An 18913-nucleotide genomic window follows, 5' to 3' on the forward strand; every position below is an offset into this window, starting at 1 on the left:
CTGGATTGTTAAAATCCACCAGCGGGTTGCGTCATCCGTGGATTGGATTGTCGGCGATGCAAAAAATCCGGAAAAGACGAGTCGCCCTTTTTGAGACTTGATTCGCAGAAATCCGCTGACCAACGGAACCGACCAATCCGTGGCGGATCCAAATCACACCAAAAAAAGTGCCCATCTCTATTCATTTCGCAAAAAGTGGAAGCAGCGAAACCTTTGCTATTAGCATTTGTTAGAAGGGTTCATTTTAGTTTTCTGCCCGACTGCGGGATTTTAGTTAGGGCTTTGATAAACTGCCTTTTGAAATGTACGGACAAAGAGATGACTTTAAGGTGTGAATAACCAACCAATGCGCTTACTTTCTTATATTTGTGTAATCGGAAATGCATTTCAACGCCTTTAGTTGCTGGATGTTTCCCACAGTGAAATACGTTTGGTTTCCCAGAACTACAGAACTTCATTTGCACAGAATCATTTCAGGGTTTGGGTTTTAGAGCTAAAGTCCTAATTGGAGTAAGCTTCTTATATGTTGCTCGGTGTGAGACAGTACAGAATAACAAAATGACCTTGACGGGCTGACCTTATTGAAGTCATTTGCTAAGCATTATGCGGCGCTCATCTATCTTTCATTATACAGATCCTGTTCAGACAATTAAACAGGATCTATTAGCTTCGCTCTGTGCCGGAATCTGTGTCTCTTTCTATTTTATGTGTAACCTTGAAAGGGTAAAAAAAAAAAAAAATGTAGGACACAGAAAAGGAAATGTGAAAAGCTCACATATAATATGTTTTTTTTTAATTTGAAGTAGTTGAGCAGCCTACATACCTAGCTAGATAATCGATTGGTACCGATTTGGTCCACACTCGCTGGGCAGGAAAATCATTGACAGCGTGCATCTCCTTTTTAATGCAGTGACATTTCTTGTGCCTCTGGCATTTAGGAGGTGTTTTAGTGCATATTGCCGGCAGAGCCACCACCAGACATTGGGGCCCAGCACAAATAAAGGGAGCAGGCCCCCCCAATAAATCCCACTCCCTACGGTGCACTGGGGGTACCTGAGGAGGGGAGAGAAGTTATGGCCGTGGGAGGGGTTAGTTGTGTGCCCGGTGGTGGTGTGTAGTTATGTCCCGGGGGGGGGGGAGAGGGGTACATATGTGCCTGGTGGGGAGGGTGGGTACTTATGTGCCTGGTGGGGTACTTATGTGCCAAGTGTGGTGATGGGGGGGGGGGGGGGTAGTTATATGCCTGCGGGGAAGGAGGAAGGGGTATGGGCTAGGCGGTAAGGGTATGTAACGTGGGCCAAAACGGAGGGGGGGGGGGAGTGTGCTTACCTGCAGCCTCGGATGGGGTATGGGGCCTGCTAGAGAGTTGCCGGAGGGATGCAGCGGAGGAGCCTGACTGAGGAGCCTTCCTTCCACCGACCTCCATCAGGCCACCTCTGGCAGGCTCCTCTGCAGACCTGGCACATGTTATGGTCACCGGCAGTGTGCCCGGGCCCCGTGACTCACCGGGCCCAGGACATTAGTCCTGACTGCCCCCCTCCAGCCCACCCTTTCAGGGGTATTGCCGGTATTGTCACCCCTGACACCGTTGGTGGTAGTTTACTATAGGCCTTGTTTAAAAAAAAAAAAAAAAAAAGAGAGATTAAAAAGTTGAAATATATGTTTTTACAGGTTTGACCTCTGTGTTGAGGTTGGTTTGACATGGTTCTGGTGAGCTCAACAGAATGAGCCTGGGTTTGCTGTGTATCATTCATATGGACGGTGTAATAAGATGCATGCATTCAACTTTTTTCTGTTTGTTTTTGTGGCAGCCTCAAATGTAAAAACTTGTTAATCAAGTTTCTTACTCTGCCACCGACCGATCTGTTTGCCAGGGATGTTTATTCCAGCTCAGGCTTGCAATATTTATAAAGTAATATTTCATGAAACAGGAAACATTGGGGCCGGGCCTATGTACTAAGATGATATTTGAATATTTTTGGGGCATTAACATTTTAGGGCTACAAAGTAGTAGGAACCTGTATAAAATGTGTGTCATTCATACGTAAGGTTGCCAGGTGGCTTCTCCAAAAGTACTGGACTCATTGGTGAAAGGTGCGTCAGGTCACTATGTCCAGGGAGGAAAGTACCGGACACATACATGTCCAGTATTACAGTACCTCTCATTTTTTTACTGGACAGAGTATCCAAATACAGGACAGTCCAGTTCAATACCGGACACCTGGCAACTCTATTCATACGTATGATGCATAATTCGTTGTGGGAAATGAATTTGGTCGAATTGTGTCATGTAGAATACCTGATTGATACACTTTAAATGAAAACAGAATGGTGTATTTTTTATGTATAACTTTGCATGTATGGGCATTTCCCACTTATAATAATAACCCTGCAGGGGTTATTCAACAAAAATCAAAAAAAGTGTTGGAAATATTGAAAATCCTAGTTACTCATTATATTCCCACAGCACGGACTATGTGTAAGAGTATTGAAAAGTGCAATCGGATACACAGCTCCAAAAAGGTTTTGGGGGCGGTGTCTGTTCCATACGTAATAAACATATTAATCAAAAGTCTTACATTTGATGCAGATAGAAAACTTTACACCGAGTCATATTTAGCAAAGAATTGTAATGAGTAGGAACAGAGGAAGGATCGAAGGGACTGCCGCTTGCTGATAGGAAAAGTTTAGGAACTCACCAGTGCAAGAAGATAAAAAGTCTTTATTGACCTATATAAAAAATAGAAGCAATACTCCTCCCACGCGTTTCACGCCCACGGTGGCACTTTGTCAATTGTAATGAGTAGCCTATAAAATAGAAAAAGGTGTCACGCTCAGACATTGAACTGTATAAGTCTCACTAAAATACGTGAGCCTGATAAGTATCTAATAACCACTCCCGCAAAATTGAAGCCTACGCTCGGGGTAAAAGAGGGGACAATGTACTTGGTATAATAGGCATTGAAGTTTAGAGGCACATGTGTAAAATTCTTCTCTAAAGGGCTTATTCAATCAACACAGACGATGCAATTGACCTGTTGAAGCCAGTGGAAGTTTTCAGCAGATCACCGTGCAACCGACCGCTTCAGGGCCTATTGAATAAGGCCTCAGTCCCGCTGCGCTCGGTGGCGCGGGCGGCCACACGCGAGTTCCCCACCAGCAGGGGAATCCTGCGAAGCCAGTCCCGGTTCCCCCTGGCTGCACAGCTTACTCCACGCTGTGACGCGTCAGCCGCTACGGGATACAAGAGAATGGTGTTCCCTAGCGTAGACGCGTCACGTGGTGTGGCTGTGAGCCAATGAGGAGGGGAGGCTTCGGGAGGAGAGGCTTCGGGGAGCGGGGAGGAGTGTGGAGTGAAAGCCGCGTGAGTGCGTGTGTGTGTGTGTGTATGTGTGTGCCTGAGTGCGAGTGCCTGTCTGTGTGTGTGTGTCTGAGTGCCTGTCTGTGTGTGTGCCTGAGTGCGTGAGTGCCTGCCTCTGTCTGTCTGTGTGCGTGTGTGTGTATGAGTGCCTGCGTGTGTGTGTGCCCGTGCCTGTCTGTGTGTGTGTGTGTGTTAACTTACCTTCAATCAGCAGCCCGAGCCGTGAAGGGAGGGGGGGGAGAGTAGCGGGTCCCTCCGCTCAAGCCACGCCCCCCCTCCCTGTGAAGCCTCCCGCTCCCTACAGACCGCATATCGCGGTCTGTGTATGTCAGCGTCCCGCCTGTCTGCAGTGCGGGCGCGCTGACTCTGGGAGCGGGGCCTTAGCCTTTAAGTGTTACTTTTACAATAAACGGGTCTGACGTGTCCATTCATAGTCCCAATCTTCTTACCTGCAATGGTGCGCTCCCTCTATCTATGTTATTTTGGCCATAACACTTTCTTAAAGGGATTGCCGCTTTGGGTGTTCCCGTTGAAGTCTGCAGGGCAGCTGCTGTGACATATTGTCACCTGGGTATTATTCTATTGCAGCTCTAATGGGATTTGGCTGTTTGTCTATGCTGGTGACCTTCAGGCACTGTCAGCCCTGGCTCCTTTCCTTTTAATGATCTCACCTATGTCGTTAGCTGCTGTGAAATCAATTCAGACCTCACAATGCGGTGTTTTACCAGTCTCACAAGGAATGTAATGACAAGGACGTGCACCCCTGCACATGTATTGTGTCTTTAGAACCCTGAGTAGCACGACAAGTGCCATTTTAGTGGGCTAAGTAACAATATGAAGTGTGGAAAGAGGTGCTCCCAAAAATCACATAGGGCTCTATGTTGAACGTGATAATAAGATCTTGTATAATTGTCCCGATTTTCATAGGATGATGGATAGAAATCAGACATAATTGGCATAACCTTGGTGAGGTATGTGCCTAGGGACGTCCACTTGACGACCACAGATATTGACACATATATATATATGTACCCCAATTCAAGGAAATGTATGCATAAATCAGATAAATTAGCTGACAGGACTTATATCAGGGCACTATGGCCCGTTACCTGCCAGCTTCCAACATCCAGGCAGCATCCACAGTGTGCAGTCTGTTGTAGTAGAAATCCAGAGATGTAGTGTGTAGCAGAGCACAGCCAAAACGACATCCAATCTTGGTGAAAATGAAGAAATTCCCAAGCAAACTCCAATTTAGCAGATCAGTTTATTGCAGGCTCTCAGCTAAATGAACACACCTACGCATTTCATGCCGAGGCACTTTATCAAGGTGCGATAAACCTTGCTGTACTGTGCTCTGCTACACACTACATCTCTAGTGGGCTAAGTAAATGGTGCACGCCAAGTTCCTAGCAGCTTAGTGTTTAAGGGGTAAAACAGATTTGCGCCTTCAAAACTAGATCCCTGAAATTAAAGGTTCTCCAACCTTTGGAACATGGAAATAGGTACACTTTGGTGCGCATGCATCAAGCGCCAGTACGGGTTATCACACCCATTCCACCGCTAATTCCAATTCAAGTCAATAGGAGGCGACACCGGAACGGGGGCGATAATCTGCACGGGCACTTGATGCATGAACCTGTATTTGCTACTTCAGTGAGGCGTAGGCAAGCCTTTAGGAGGCTCTCTAACACGTGTAATCTACTACATACAAAGATCATACTACCAATCAAATATGTGTGTTTTTGTATTTATTTGTAAACACTTCGATAAACAGAAGTGGTGTTCAATTCTCAATAATAAATTGATCATCGTCAGATCAGTTATCAATACCCCAACTGATTTCATTAGCTGAAGATTCAGAGTCTCAGACACTGGAGGGAATGGGTACGATGGGTACAGCGGGTTTTCTTTCTTTTTTTGTAATAACAATTTTAATCCTGTCTGTAAATGTTACTTATGCCCATAATCATATCTCCGACTGTCCATTAAATATGTGTAAACTTAATGTGCGTTACCTTTTGTTCATTTAATGCAACTTTGTATTATTATAACTCTGGCTTTTCCTGTCTGTCTCTTGTGGAACAAAATGATTGTTTTTCCTGTGTAGTTCTCAAACTGACTGTAACGTATTGCGATGCTCCTTAAGTGGGGGCCTGTATTTACTTAAAAATAAACAATGATGAGGAAATAGCAATGTCGTGTCTGTTTTCTAACTATGCATAGTGAATGGTATGGGATTATTTGTAAATAACTTAGTTTGTAGATATGTAAGTTGACTCTTGGAATGGGTTTTACATCTTTGAGCTACTCCTCTTATGTGATGTCTTTCTTTTCGGTGTTCATGCCTAATTTAGAAAAAAATAACCCAAAACCTAAAATGTTGGGATGGTTCCAGCAGTTTCAGACACATTTTTTCTTAACCACGGGGTTCTGCAAAGGTGAACTGAGCTAATTTAAGTTTTGAGAACCACCAGGTCCCAATTTGCATATAATTTTATCTGCCAGTAAGAGAATAAAAAAAAAATTTGTTGACTGCCATGGTCAGCCAACAAGTAGAACGTTGTGCTAACAACCCAGTGATGCAATGGTTTTCTATTGGCCAGCAGGAGAGTGGCAGACATTTTGATTTCTTTTGAACTGGAAACACTCTGCTTTGTTTATTAGCCTTTTCAAATGTGGGCCAAAAACACTAACTCTGAATAGCACAGCAAAAAAAATGGAAGAAAACATCCTGCTTTTGTTATAAACTATTTAAAGATCTATAGCTGAGGAAAACAGCAGTTGCAGAGTTGATTTGCAGTATAGAAAATAAAACGGTGAAGAGGGTGTGCCAAAAGACTTCTACATAAATATTACCCCAAAATAGAAACCTGTCTGCCGTGTTTGACTGGGGCATGAAGGAGCTATTGGGGGGGACGGGGGACACATTGTAGGGGCTCACTATGGGAGGACTATGAGAAAAAATGTATACATAGCTCAAACATGCTGTTCATTCACTGGGGCAGTAGTACACATGGGGGAGAGTGGGAGATGGAGAGGGGGAGGAAGTAACATGGGGAGAGCAGAGTGAGTGGCATGAGGGCAGATAGAGCGACATGGGGAGGAAAGAGAGTGACCTATGGGGAGGGAGAGTGAGGGACTTGTGAGGGGTGGGGGGAAGAGAGAGTGATCTGTCTGGCACGGGAGGGAGAGAGAGTGACCTGTTGGGGGAGGGAGAAGCTTGAACTAGAAGAGGGATCATCTTGCCCAGTTCCCGATGTGAGAGGGCAGGTTGCAACTTTAGCAATCACGTGGTTGCTAAGCAGGTCTGTTGTAGCACCAAAAGGTTGAAGTCCCACTAAAGCAAATGGCCCTTGAGGTACACTAACTTTTACTGCTGTAACTCTGGGCCTCTCAATGCTTTTGACAATGGTTGGTCAGGGCGTGAAATAGCTGTCTGAACACAACTGCAAACAGGAGCCGGGTTATAGTCACGTGCAGGCTAAGCTGACTTGCCAGCTCCGAGTTACCTTATCCCTTAGTAATAATTACAGGGGGTGGAAATGTAAACATAGGCCGCAGATATAATATGCGCGCGACAGAGCTCGTGTTGTCGCGTGCGTCTGCCCCACAGGCGATCCGTGGCCATGGGGATGGGGAGACGCGACACGGAGGCGTGCCCGTGACGTCACGTGAGCAGTTCACCCTCAGTGGCTGAATCGCGCACATGACTCGGCCGTCGTGCGACAAAATCAAATTATTTTGTCTCCTCTAAAATCGCGAGCGCCGTCGCGTGCTCTATGGCCTTCCTCATTGAGGTACAGCCTTTTGTTCGCGCGGACGCGGCCTTATCTGACATAACTGGTAGGCCATTGAAAATAAAATATTTCATACCCGGCTATTTGCTCCGAGTTGCCTCTTCCTCCACATAGTGCTGCAGTGCAAACCAAAGTCATTGTCTGTGTTTTTTTACGAGTAACATTTTGAGTGCTGTGTTTGTAAGTGCTCTCTTTTCTTGTCCCTGCAGCGTATATATTACCTCTCCTTGGAATTCTACATGGGCCGCACCCTGCAGAACACTATGCTAAACCTGGGGCTCCAGCACGCCTGCGATGAAGCTGTTTACCAGGTATACATTCTCCCCACGCATCCAAACACATTCTACTGGTTTAAAGCAGGAACCTGCTCTGTTCCCAAACCTTCTGATGCATGATTGCAGGGTTCATTAAATGGTATCGTTGGGAACTCGGGGAGATTAGAACGGTTGCTGGGAAGGAAACGTTGGTGTCGCTCCCAATTGCTAGTGCCAACGTCCATGGAAACACCCTGCGGGATGTGCATACGTGTTGGAGATCTCATGACATCAGCGCTAGTGATGGGATGTTTTTAGTGCTGGAATTAACCACAAGCGTAAAGAATGAATAAATATATATATATATATATATATATATAATACACACACATATATAAATATATATATATATATATATATATATATATATATATATATATATATACAGTATATATATATATATATATATATATATATATATATATATATATATATATATAAAATGTATTTTTTTTTTTTAACAATTATATAATATTTGTGTACGTTTTACAGATTTAGGTCTAAAACTCTAAGGCACCACAAATATCCAAGAATACACAATACATTTTAGAAGCAGTTATCTATATATGTACCCCAGTTGTGAAAAAAATACAGCTACAGTACACACACACAGTTATAATGTGTATAAATATTTATAATTTTTTTATATAAAAAATATATATATATATTATATATAGATCTTAATATAATTTAATTTTTAAAAAATATATATTTCTGGGTAACACACACACACACACACACACACACACACACACACACACACACACACACACACACACACACACACATATATATCTTGTATATAAGGCAATACTCGCGTAACAATCCAGTAACTTACCTGGGTGAACTAATTGAGAATTGATAATCAAAATAAAGTTGATATAGACACTCACAGATACTTGAAATGAATTTATTTAACACATCAGATGTGTTATAGTAAATCCTTTTATTCATTCCAAGTACAGTGCCTGTGAGCGCCTATTTCAACTTTATTTTGATGATCAATTCTAGATTTTTACCGGCTTAATCCTTCCAGAGCCAATCGAACCACAACACAGTGCCAAGTAATATGGGGCTGAAGCTGGCTCCGATCATTCTACATTCACTAGGGGGTCACTTTAGGGTTAACTGTGGCCATTCCACAGGAGTGCCTACATTTGTTTTATATCACTACTTATTCAATTAGAAAACTGCTGGAGGATTTCAGTGAACAAGAATGAGTGGGACAGCAGCTTTAAAGTCAACGCTCCAATAACTTGGCCATATATTATTTTCAAAAGATTTTTACACACTTCTTAATGAAAAAGCTACAGGCTCTCACCTCCAGTCCTCAAGCCAACCCCCCCCCCCCCCCCAACAGGTCAGGTTTTCAGGATATCCCAGCTTCAGCACAGGTGGCTCAATCTCTCTGAGCCACCTGTGCTGAAGCTGGGATATCCTTAAAACCTGTCCTGTTTAGAGGGAGGCTTGAGGACTGGAGTTAAGCACCCCTGGACTAATCCGCCATCCAATAGTTCTGGAGAAGTCTTGATGTTTACAGGACTTGTCGTATAGGCTGACTTTTAAGTGATATACAAAAGCTGCTCAATCATCACAAACACAGAGCTGGACTATGCATTTGTTTTGCTATTGTCTGTACAGTACGGGCGTTTGGTTACCATGAGATCAGCTATGTAAGTACGGTTCATATAGCTCTCAATGAATGTGATGAGTAGATGCTCAGTGCTGCAGTGCCCCCTTGTCTTGCCAACCACAGCGACGTCATAAAAGATTTGAAGCTGAGATGCCAGGTTTGTAAATTATTCAGAAGGCACTTAGAATAAACAACAACAAAAACATAGCCACAGCTGTGCTTTTACATTCTGTATTCATTTCCAAAGTCAAATGTTTTGAAAGAGTCACTTTCCCACTTCATCCCTAATGGAAGTCAGTATATCTGAGTGTTTTGTGCTATTTCTGTATCATAAATTAATACATGAATCGTTAGAACAACAATACAAATAAGTATCGAAAGACTGACAACAGGGGGACTAAACAATTAAAGTTTCACAATGGCTTAAATCCGGGTGATTGGTGGCTTTTCAAAAACCCCATATACGATCCTACAATTTTTCAGAGTGTTTGATCTTTTGTTAAAAGATTGTCCCCCAGACGTTGGTATTAGTATTGCAAATGTAGTATCAGGAGGAGGGGATTTACAGCAGTTATCTCTCATCATTGTCTTTTCTCTGTATTGTCCCCCCCCTCCCCTGATATGAAGTGGGCATCAATAAGTCTGATACTTTTATCCTTGAATTGGAGTAAACAGGATTGAGATTTTCACCTCTCTTTCCCCCCCCCCCCCCTTGTAGAGTTCTCACTGAAACTCACAATTATTTAAAAATGAGTTTAAAAATACTTCCACGTGGCTGAATTTATTAAAAAGTACCGAGTCGGATCCTGTACGAGCGGTCACAGCCACTAGTTAACTCTGGTAGGGCTTCTTCTTGAAAAACAAGGGAGTGGTAGAAAAAGGTTCATTCTTTTTGTTCTGAAGTAGCCTAAAAATATTTAAAAAGAAACTAGTTTGAAGCCAAAAAAGGTCAACAATACTAATTAGAATGATACCATCTGCACAGCACTGCCATAGTGACACTGATAGACAAGGTATTAGAGACGTGTAAAACACGCACACATTTCGTGTTCTGAAAGAATGGCCGCCAAGAACTCCGCCAACACACGAGAGCGACTTCAATTCAAACGTTGGAGAATATATTTTGGCCTTTTTTTTTTTTTTCAAAGAATGGCAAAATTTGGCACGTTTCTAAATACTGTACTAGTAAGTCCCCAAATAGCATCTGAGCAATATTTTTGCGGTTTCACAAAAAAAATCTTAAAACCTTTGAAGAAACGTTGGCAATCTACACAGGGACGACAGGGCTCCACGCGGATTCATTTTGGGAGAGTGGCGCCTTTGTTGGACCGACTGCCTCCCTTTCTTGTCCGTTCACCATTCTCTGTTTCGGTTCCCACACAAACAACGTTCCTTGCTACCTGTATATGAGGGGAACAGCCCCATGACATCACAGCCACAACCACCATGAGCTTCTCCATTGCCACTCCGTGTTCAGTGGCAATGGGGAATACTGCATACTGGGAAGAACCCAACAACAGCACTATTTTAGGTAACTTCCATTTTCTCAGTACTATAAGAAAAATAATTAAAAAAAGGTATTACTTAGCATATATATATATATATTTTTTTTTATATATATATATATATATTAGTAATATATTTTTTTCAATTATTTAGCATTTTGAGCAAATGCTGCCATTGTGGTTGCATTTATATAACTGACAATATACAAACAAGTGTCTGTTACTGGCTCCTGTGGATGGCCTATAATAAGGCCTGAACCATTCATTATGGCCAGTGTGAAAAATCTCCCAAGAATTGTGTGCCTGTAAAAGTTTAAAGAAAGAATATTACTCTTAAGAAAAAAAGATATAGCTATGAACTTAAAACAATTCATTTGACACTCTTCAAGACATAACCTCACTGAATAAATGAAACGTGAAATGAAATGCTTGAGAATGCCTCATTTTCTCTTCTGGAGTAGGGAGGTCCTGTTAACTAAAAGTCTGAAGTACATTGAGACTCATGATCCCCATGAGTTCTTCTACTTCTGGAAATATATATATATCTATATCAGGCCTGCTCAACTTGTAAAGCGAGAAGGGCCGAACTGCTCCAAGGAAAAAAGATTCGGGCCGCACGGGTAAAATAATAATCCACCATCATCATCATTATATCTCCCCCAGCACCTCTCATCATCACCATCATCCTCATATCTCTTCCAGCACCCCTCATCAATCTCTCCCAGCACCCCTCATCATCCTCATCTGCCTCAGCACCCCATCATCCTCATATCTCCCCCAGCACCCCTCATCATCCTCATATCTCCCCCAGCACTCATCATCTTCATATATCTCCCCCAGCACCCCTCATCCTCATATCTCCCCCTGCATCCCTCATCAACCTTTGCGAGACTCACCCTCTATCTCACATCCCATCTCTCCCCATCACCCATACACAATACTCCCCCTCCACATAACACACAATACCCCCCTGCAGACCACACACATCCCACCCCCCTGCACCTCACCCCCCCTGCAACTTCCCCCCCTGCACCTCACCACTCTCCCCCTGCATCTCACATCACATCCCTGCACCTCACCTCCCCCCTGCACCTCACCTCACATCACTCTCCTCCCTGCACCTCACCTCCCCCCCCTGCATCTCTCCTCACATCATCCCACTACACCTCCCCCCTGCACCTCACATCACCCCTTGCACCTCACCTCACATCACCCCACTACACTTCCCCCCTGCACCTCACCTCCCCCCCTGCACCTCACCACACTCTCCCCCTGCACCTCACATAACCCCACTACACCTCCCCCCCTTGCATCTCACCCCCCCTGCATCTCACCCCCCCCTGCATCTCAACCCCCCCTGCATCTCACCCCCCCCCTTGCATCTCACCCCCCTGCATCTCACCCCCCCCTGCAACTCACATCACTCCCCTGCACCTCACCTCCCTCCCCTGCACCTCACCTCACCTCCCCTCCCCCCCTTGCACCTCACCTCCCACCAACGGAACCTCACGGCGGCAGAGCAGGCAGGACTAGCACACTCGTGTAGGCCTGAGAGCAGGCTCGAGGAGGAGGGGGAGAGCGGGCTCCCAGGCGGGAGAGGAGGCGGCTCCCGGGTGGGAGAGGAGCGGGAGTGCGGCTCGCGGGCTGGAGAGGAGGGGGAGAGCGGCTCACTGCCGGGAGAGGAGGGGGAGAGCAGCTCGTGGCCGGGAGAGGAGGGGGAGAGCAGCTCGCGGGCGGGAGAGCAGGCTCGGGAGGGAGGAGGACGGGGAAAGCCGCCGCGGGCTGCACAATGAGTGCAGGTGTGGCCCGCGGGCCGCGTGTTGTGCAGGCCTGATATATATACATATATACATACATACATACATACATACATGCTTTCTGGTGTGTTTTAAAAACTGGTTGGGGGAGGTCAGCATTCAAAAATCTCATAACTGTAGTGCAATGAAGTAAGCAAGCTGTCTCCCATTGCTGCTGCACAGTAAGTCTGTTTCTAGAAGCTCTATTTCATGGTACGATATCTGTATCGTGCTTGGTTTAGAGGTTCTTTGTTTTGATATTTTCCTGCCTGGAAGGAAATCTATTTCTGCTGCCAAGTTTCTTCTTATGTAGCTGTGACCACAGTTTATATACACGGCTGCCAGAAAGTGGTTATTGTTTTACTGTATCTTTCTAGCTAACCAGCGCAGCCCACTTCTCCGAATGCTGCGGGTCCCTTAACCCCTGCAGTGCAAAGGACCTCATAGAAACAGTGCAATTGTACATCCAAAACTCTGACAATTAACCCAAAAAGGTCGAAACTAGCAACGCAACTAGCACTCTTAAAAGGTTATTAGAAATGGTGAGCTTTAATCTCACTACTACCATGGATAAAATACTATATACAGCTCAACCCCGTTTTAACGCGATCCGTTACAACACGAATCCGCTTATAACGCGATGCAAGCGTGGGTCCCAATTTTCCTATTTATGAATACAACACGATTATTATCTTAAATACTTTATTGTACAATGCATACAATTGTACATTATTTCTAACGCGATCCGCTTATAGCCCGATGAGACTCTTTGGACCCCAAGCCCAGCGTTATAAGGGGGTTGAGCTGTATTCAGCTTTGCGTATTTTAAGACACGAGCCTGGCCTCTATGTCTCCCAGTTTCACCTATTGTCAAAAATAATTCAGATATTCAAAGTTATCCTGTTTTGCAAAAGTTTGGCTACCTTTTCTCTAAAATCCCACAAAGGTCCCATACTGGCAGACTTCGGCAATGCTGTGGCCTTACCTCCAGCAGTGCCAGTGAATGTACGGAGCCAGGGGTCCCTGTAGCTAAGAGCTTACCATCTCATTTTGGGCGATAAAGTGACTTGCCCTGGTGTCCCCGGGATTTGAGAATGGCTCACCCCTTACTTCAAAGACAGTGATGTTACCACTAAGTGATTCCATTAGCCCCTATCTAGTATTATTATCGTTGTTTATTTGTAAAGGGCCAACATATTCCGCAGCGCGGTACAATGGGGGGTACAGAGTCAATAGTAACAGTTATGGCAGCTGCACTAACAGAAGAACCAACATCAAGTGCAAACTATACACAGCCTTATAGCTGCGGGTAAGCTTCTCCCCCGTACCCTTATATCTGCGGGTAAGCCTCTCCCCCATACCCTTATATCTGTGGGTAAGCCTCTCCCCCATACCCTTATATCTGTGGGTAAGCCTCTCCCCCATACCCTTATATCTGTGGGTAAGCCTCTCCCCCATACCCTTATATCTGTGGGTAAACCTCTCCCCCATACCCTTATAGCTGCGGGTAAGCCTCTCCCCCATACCCTTATATCTGTGGGTAAGCCTCTCCCCCATACCCTTATATCTGTGGGTAAGCCTCTCCCCCATACCCTTATATCTGTGGGTAAGCCTCTCCCCCGTACCCTTATATCTGCGGGTAAGCCTCTCCCCCATACCCTTATATCTGTGGGTAAGCCTCTCCCCCATACCCTTATATCTGTGGGTAAGCCTCTCCCCCATACCCTTATATCTGTGGGTAAGCCTCTCCCCCATACCCTTATATCTGTGGGTAAGCCTCTCCCCCATACCCTTATAGCTGCGGGTAAGCTTCTCTCGAATACCCTTATAGCTGCGGGTAAGCTTCTCTCCCCCATACCCTTATATCTGTGCGTAAGCTTCTCTCGAATACCCTTATAGCTGCGGGCAAGCCTCTCCCCCATACCCTTATAGCTGCGGGTAAGCTTCTCTCGAATACCCTTATAGCTGCGGGAAAGCCTCTCCCCCATACCCTTATATCTGTGGGTAAGCCTCTCCCCCATACCCTTATATCTGTGGGTAAGCCTCTCCCCCATACCCTTATATCTGTGGGTAAGCCTCTCCCCCATACCCTTATATCTGTGGGTAAGCCTCTCCCCCATACCCTTATAGCTGCGGGTAAGCCTCTCCCCCATACCCTTATATCTGTGGGTAAGCCTCTCCCCCATACCCTTATATCTGTGGGTAAGCCTCTCCCCCATACCCTTATATCTGTGGGTAAGCCTCTCCCCCATACCCTTATAGCTGCGGGTAAGCTTCTCTCGAATACCCTTATAGCTGCGGGTAAGCCTCTCCCCCATACCCTTATATCTGTGGGTAAGCCTCTCCCCCATACCCTTATATCTGTGGGTAAGCCTCTCCCCCATACCCTTATATCTGTGCGTAAGCTTCTCTCGAATACCCTTATAGCTGCGGGCAAGCCTCTCCCCCATACCCTTATAGCTGCGGGTAAGCTTCTCTCGAATACCCTTATAGCTGCGGGTAAGCCTCTCCCCCATACCCTTATATCTGTGGGTAAGCCTCTCCCCCATACCCTTATATCTGTGCGTAAGCTTCTCTCGAATACCCTTATAGCTGCGGGCAAGCCTCTCCCCCATACCCTTATAGCTGCGGGTAAGCTTCTCTCGAATACCCTTATAGCTGCGGGTAAGCCTCTCCCCCATACCCTTATATCTGTGGGTAAGCCTCTCCCCCATACCCTTATATCTGTGGGTAAGCCTCTCCCCCATACCCTTATATCTGTGGGTAAGCCTCTCCCCCATACCCTTATATCTGTGGGTCAGCCTCTCCCCCATACCCTTATAGCTACGGGTAAGCTTCTCTCGAATACCCTTATAGCTGCGGGTAAGCTTCTCTCCCCCATACCCTTATATCTGTGCGTAAGCTTCTCTCGAATACCCTTATAGCTGCGGGCAAGCCTCTCCCCCATACCCTTATAGCTGCGGGTAAGCTTCTCTCGAATACCCTTATAGCTGCGGGTAAGCCTCTCCCCCATACCCTTATATCTGTGGGTAAGCCTCTCCCCCATACCCTTATATCTGTGGGTAAGCCTCTCCCCCATACCCTTATATCTGTGGGTAAGCCTCTCCCCCATACCCTTATATCTGTGGGTAAGCCTCTCCCCCATACCCTTATAGCTGCGGGTAAGCCTCTCCCCCATACCCTTATATCTGTGGGTAAGCCTCTCCCCCATACCCTTATATCTGTGGGTAAGCCTCTCCCCCATACCCTTATATCTGTGGGTAAGCCTCTCCCCCATACCCTTATAGCTGCGGGTAAGCTTCTCTCGAATACCCTTATAGCTGCGGGTAAGCCTCTCCCCCATACCCTTATATCTGTGGGTAAGCCTCTCCCCCATACCCTTATATCTGTGGGTAAGCCTCTCCCCCATACCCTTATATCTGTGCGTAAGCTTCTCTCGAATACCCTTATAGCTGCGGGCAAGCCTCTCCCCCATACCCTTATAGCTGCGGGTAAGCTTCTCTCGAATACCCTTATAGCTGCGGGTAAGCCTCTCCCCCATACCCTTATATCTGTGGGTAAGCCTCTCCCCCATACCCTTATATCTGTGCGTAAGCTTCTCTCGAATACCCTTATAGCTGCGGGCAAGCCTCTCCCCCATACCCTTATAGCTGCGGGTAAGCTTCTCTCGAATACCCTTATATCTGTGGGTAAGCCTCTCCCCCATACCCTTATATCTGTGGGTAAGCCTCTCCCCCATACCCTTATATCTGTGGGTAAGCCTCTCCCCCATACCCTTATATCTGTGGGTACGCTTCTCTCCAGTACTACTTATGTTCAATACTAAATCCTTCATGTAAAATACTCTGTGGCTCTATATGTACATCCTTACTGTCCTCCTCTTCCTTGGTCGTTTGGCTTCCTGTAGGTCATGATGGCTGTCATGGGAGACAAGGTACTTTTAGCACCATTTATATATTACCGGGATCATTCATTAGGCAAAACAAGGTAGTAAACACAAGTTCCGTTTATTTTGGTAAAGCCACGTACAACAAGGAGAATTACACAAGAAACCGCTAAAAATACACTTACTAGTAGTTGTAATCCATGTTTATTGTTGTAATAGATGGGTTTAACTGTTCAGTTATAAGCAAAAGATAAAGAAAACAATATAGGGTTTTGGCAATATTATTTTATTCACATTGTACGTATATAAATTCAGTTTTTCAGCACAAATTGTTGCTCTGTATGTACTGTATGTGTAAAAATGCCTATTTCTGTCGTTTTCTGAATCCCAACAATAAAACAAATAAGTTACGCTGAAAAAAAAAAAAAATACATTAAGGCTAAGGCCCCGCTCCCTCAGTCAGCGCGCCCACACTGCAGACAGACGGGGCGCTGACAGACACAGACCGCGATATGCGGTCTGTAGGGAGCGGGAGCCGGGGCTGGAGTGGGAGGGAGGGGCGTGGTTTAAGCAGAGGGGGCGTGGTTTAAGCGGAGGGACCCGCTACCCCCCTCCATGGGCTCGGGCTGCAGGAGGGAGCTGCTGCGGGCTGCCCTACTCAGCACTCAGGCACACACACACTCAGGCACAGACAGGCACTCATGCACACACACACAGGCAGGCAGGCACTCACACACACATACACACACAGACAGGCACTCACGCTGCTTTCCCTCCACACTCTCCTCCCCGCTCCCCGAAGCCTCCCCTCCTCCCGAAGCCTCCCCTCCTCCCGAAGCCTCCCCTCCTTATTGGCTCACAGCCACACCACGTGACGCGTTGACGCTTGGGATTACAATTCTCTTGAATCCCCTAGCGGCTGACGCGTCACAGCGTGTAGTGAGCTGTGCCGTGAGGGGGGACTGGGACCGGCTCGGGAGGATTCCCCTGCTGGTGGGGAACGCTCATGCGGCCGCCTGCGCCGCCGGGCGCAGCGGGTCCCAGGCCTTACTGGGCAGTCTGGGAGAAAAATCTAGTCTTTCGTAGGTGCAGGGCGCCCGCTTGGATGAGCTTACCCTGACCGAGATATACCTCCGGTTCTCTTGGTCCTCTTTTCAGCTTCAATTCCTAGCCGCGACCGCTCCGTTCGATTCTCAGAACTTGGGCGCAAAAGACGGGACCTAGTCTCTGCGAGGCAGACTTTCTTAGCTTCAAAACGAAGCTGGCTGCTCTGTCATTCGCAACAGCGTAACTTTGAAAAGCCCGCCTTAGCTTCATCGACACAAGTCACTGGGTGGTCTGGTTCTCTGCCTCGGCCATCTCCTTACATACACTCCGCTAAGCTAACCGTAGCATGGAGGTAGGAGGAGCGACCAATCAGAACGTGGGAACCATACTAGCCAATAGAAACAGGGGCTCGTCTCTTGGCTGACGTCAGAGGAGAAGGCGTGTTAAGCCGGCTCGGGATGCCCCGTGGCGAGACATATGAATTGACCAATAGGAAACTCGCCAACATTCTGCCGCTTCCCCCAGTCAACCCATTGCAACCTACTGAGCCGGCTCCACTAAGACCAGAGGATCCTCCCCACTGGGGGCCTCTGTTCTCCGGACTCAGTACTCCGCCCTGCCCTGTCCACTTAGCACCCCGACACCTCTCAACATCCCATCTCCTCTTTGAACTACGGACTCTATGCAGACTTGCTGGCACCATAATCAGATGCCCTGGCTGACTGCACAGAGCTTTATAATAAATGTATGAAACATATAAAACATATTTTAATACATGGGGGACCTTGGGAAGACTTATGACTGTAAGGAATATAGGACTGAGGTATCGGGGCTCGAAAAGCAGTAGTCTGGGGAACACGGGGCAGCCCCGGTGTAATTCCACCCGCGTACTGGCAAATCATGCCTGCTCGCCGGGTAGAATAAAGGTACTACCGGTATCTCCGGTCCCCGAACACCTGCAAACAAAATAATTGCATTCTTACCAAAATATCCCACCTAAAACTTACACAGAAAGTTTCATGAGTCTGAGGTAAAGGGAACATGGAAAGTGGAAAAGCAGGGGTCTCTTTAACTTCCATGTACAGATACCTGGCCCTGGCTTATAGTGCTGGGTAGCTGCCAGGGACCCAATGGCAACAAGAGGGCTTAACCTTTATTGTATAGCCTGATTACCCTTGCCCGTCACAATGGCATCACTAATAGAAGTGAATGGCTACTCCGCAAAATGGGATCGGGTGTCAGGGTGGGGGATAGACTTCATCCAGAGGGGCCAAGAACAACAATACAATAGTTTAAAGAAGCAGTCCAAGCTGCTTTTCCCGCCCCCAATACGCCCCCCCCCCCCGCCCTCCACAACCCCTTTAATATGTGCATCATTACAGACCACACAATGATAAGTAATTAGCCAAGTTGCCGATCGATCTGTTCTCCTGTGACCGATCGGTGAAGATTCGACTCGGGAGTTCATTAAATGGCTGTCAGTGCAGCATAAGAGGACCAAAGATGCAAAGTTCTGCTGGGAAGATCATGTGACCACTAGATAATGAGTCACTAGATGCAATTGGTGCACTGCT

General features: G+C 46.4%; 1 protein-coding gene across 1 annotated transcript in view; it reads left to right on the forward strand.

Annotated features, from left to right (window-relative positions):
• Nucleotides 1–18913, forward strand: part of PYGB (glycogen phosphorylase B) — an 82834-nt gene that overhangs the window by 17954 nt on the left and 45967 nt on the right. Inside the window, exon 2 of the mRNA XM_075596309.1 lies at nt 7368–7469. Coding sequence (XP_075452424.1) covers nt 7368–7469 — 102 coding nt within the window. The remainder of the gene's footprint in view (nt 1–7367; nt 7470–18913) is intronic.

The sequence above is a fragment of the Ascaphus truei genome, chromosome 4 (assembly GCF_040206685.1).
Source record: "Ascaphus truei isolate aAscTru1 chromosome 4, aAscTru1.hap1, whole genome shotgun sequence".
NCBI lineage: Eukaryota > Metazoa > Chordata > Amphibia > Anura > Ascaphidae > Ascaphus > Ascaphus truei.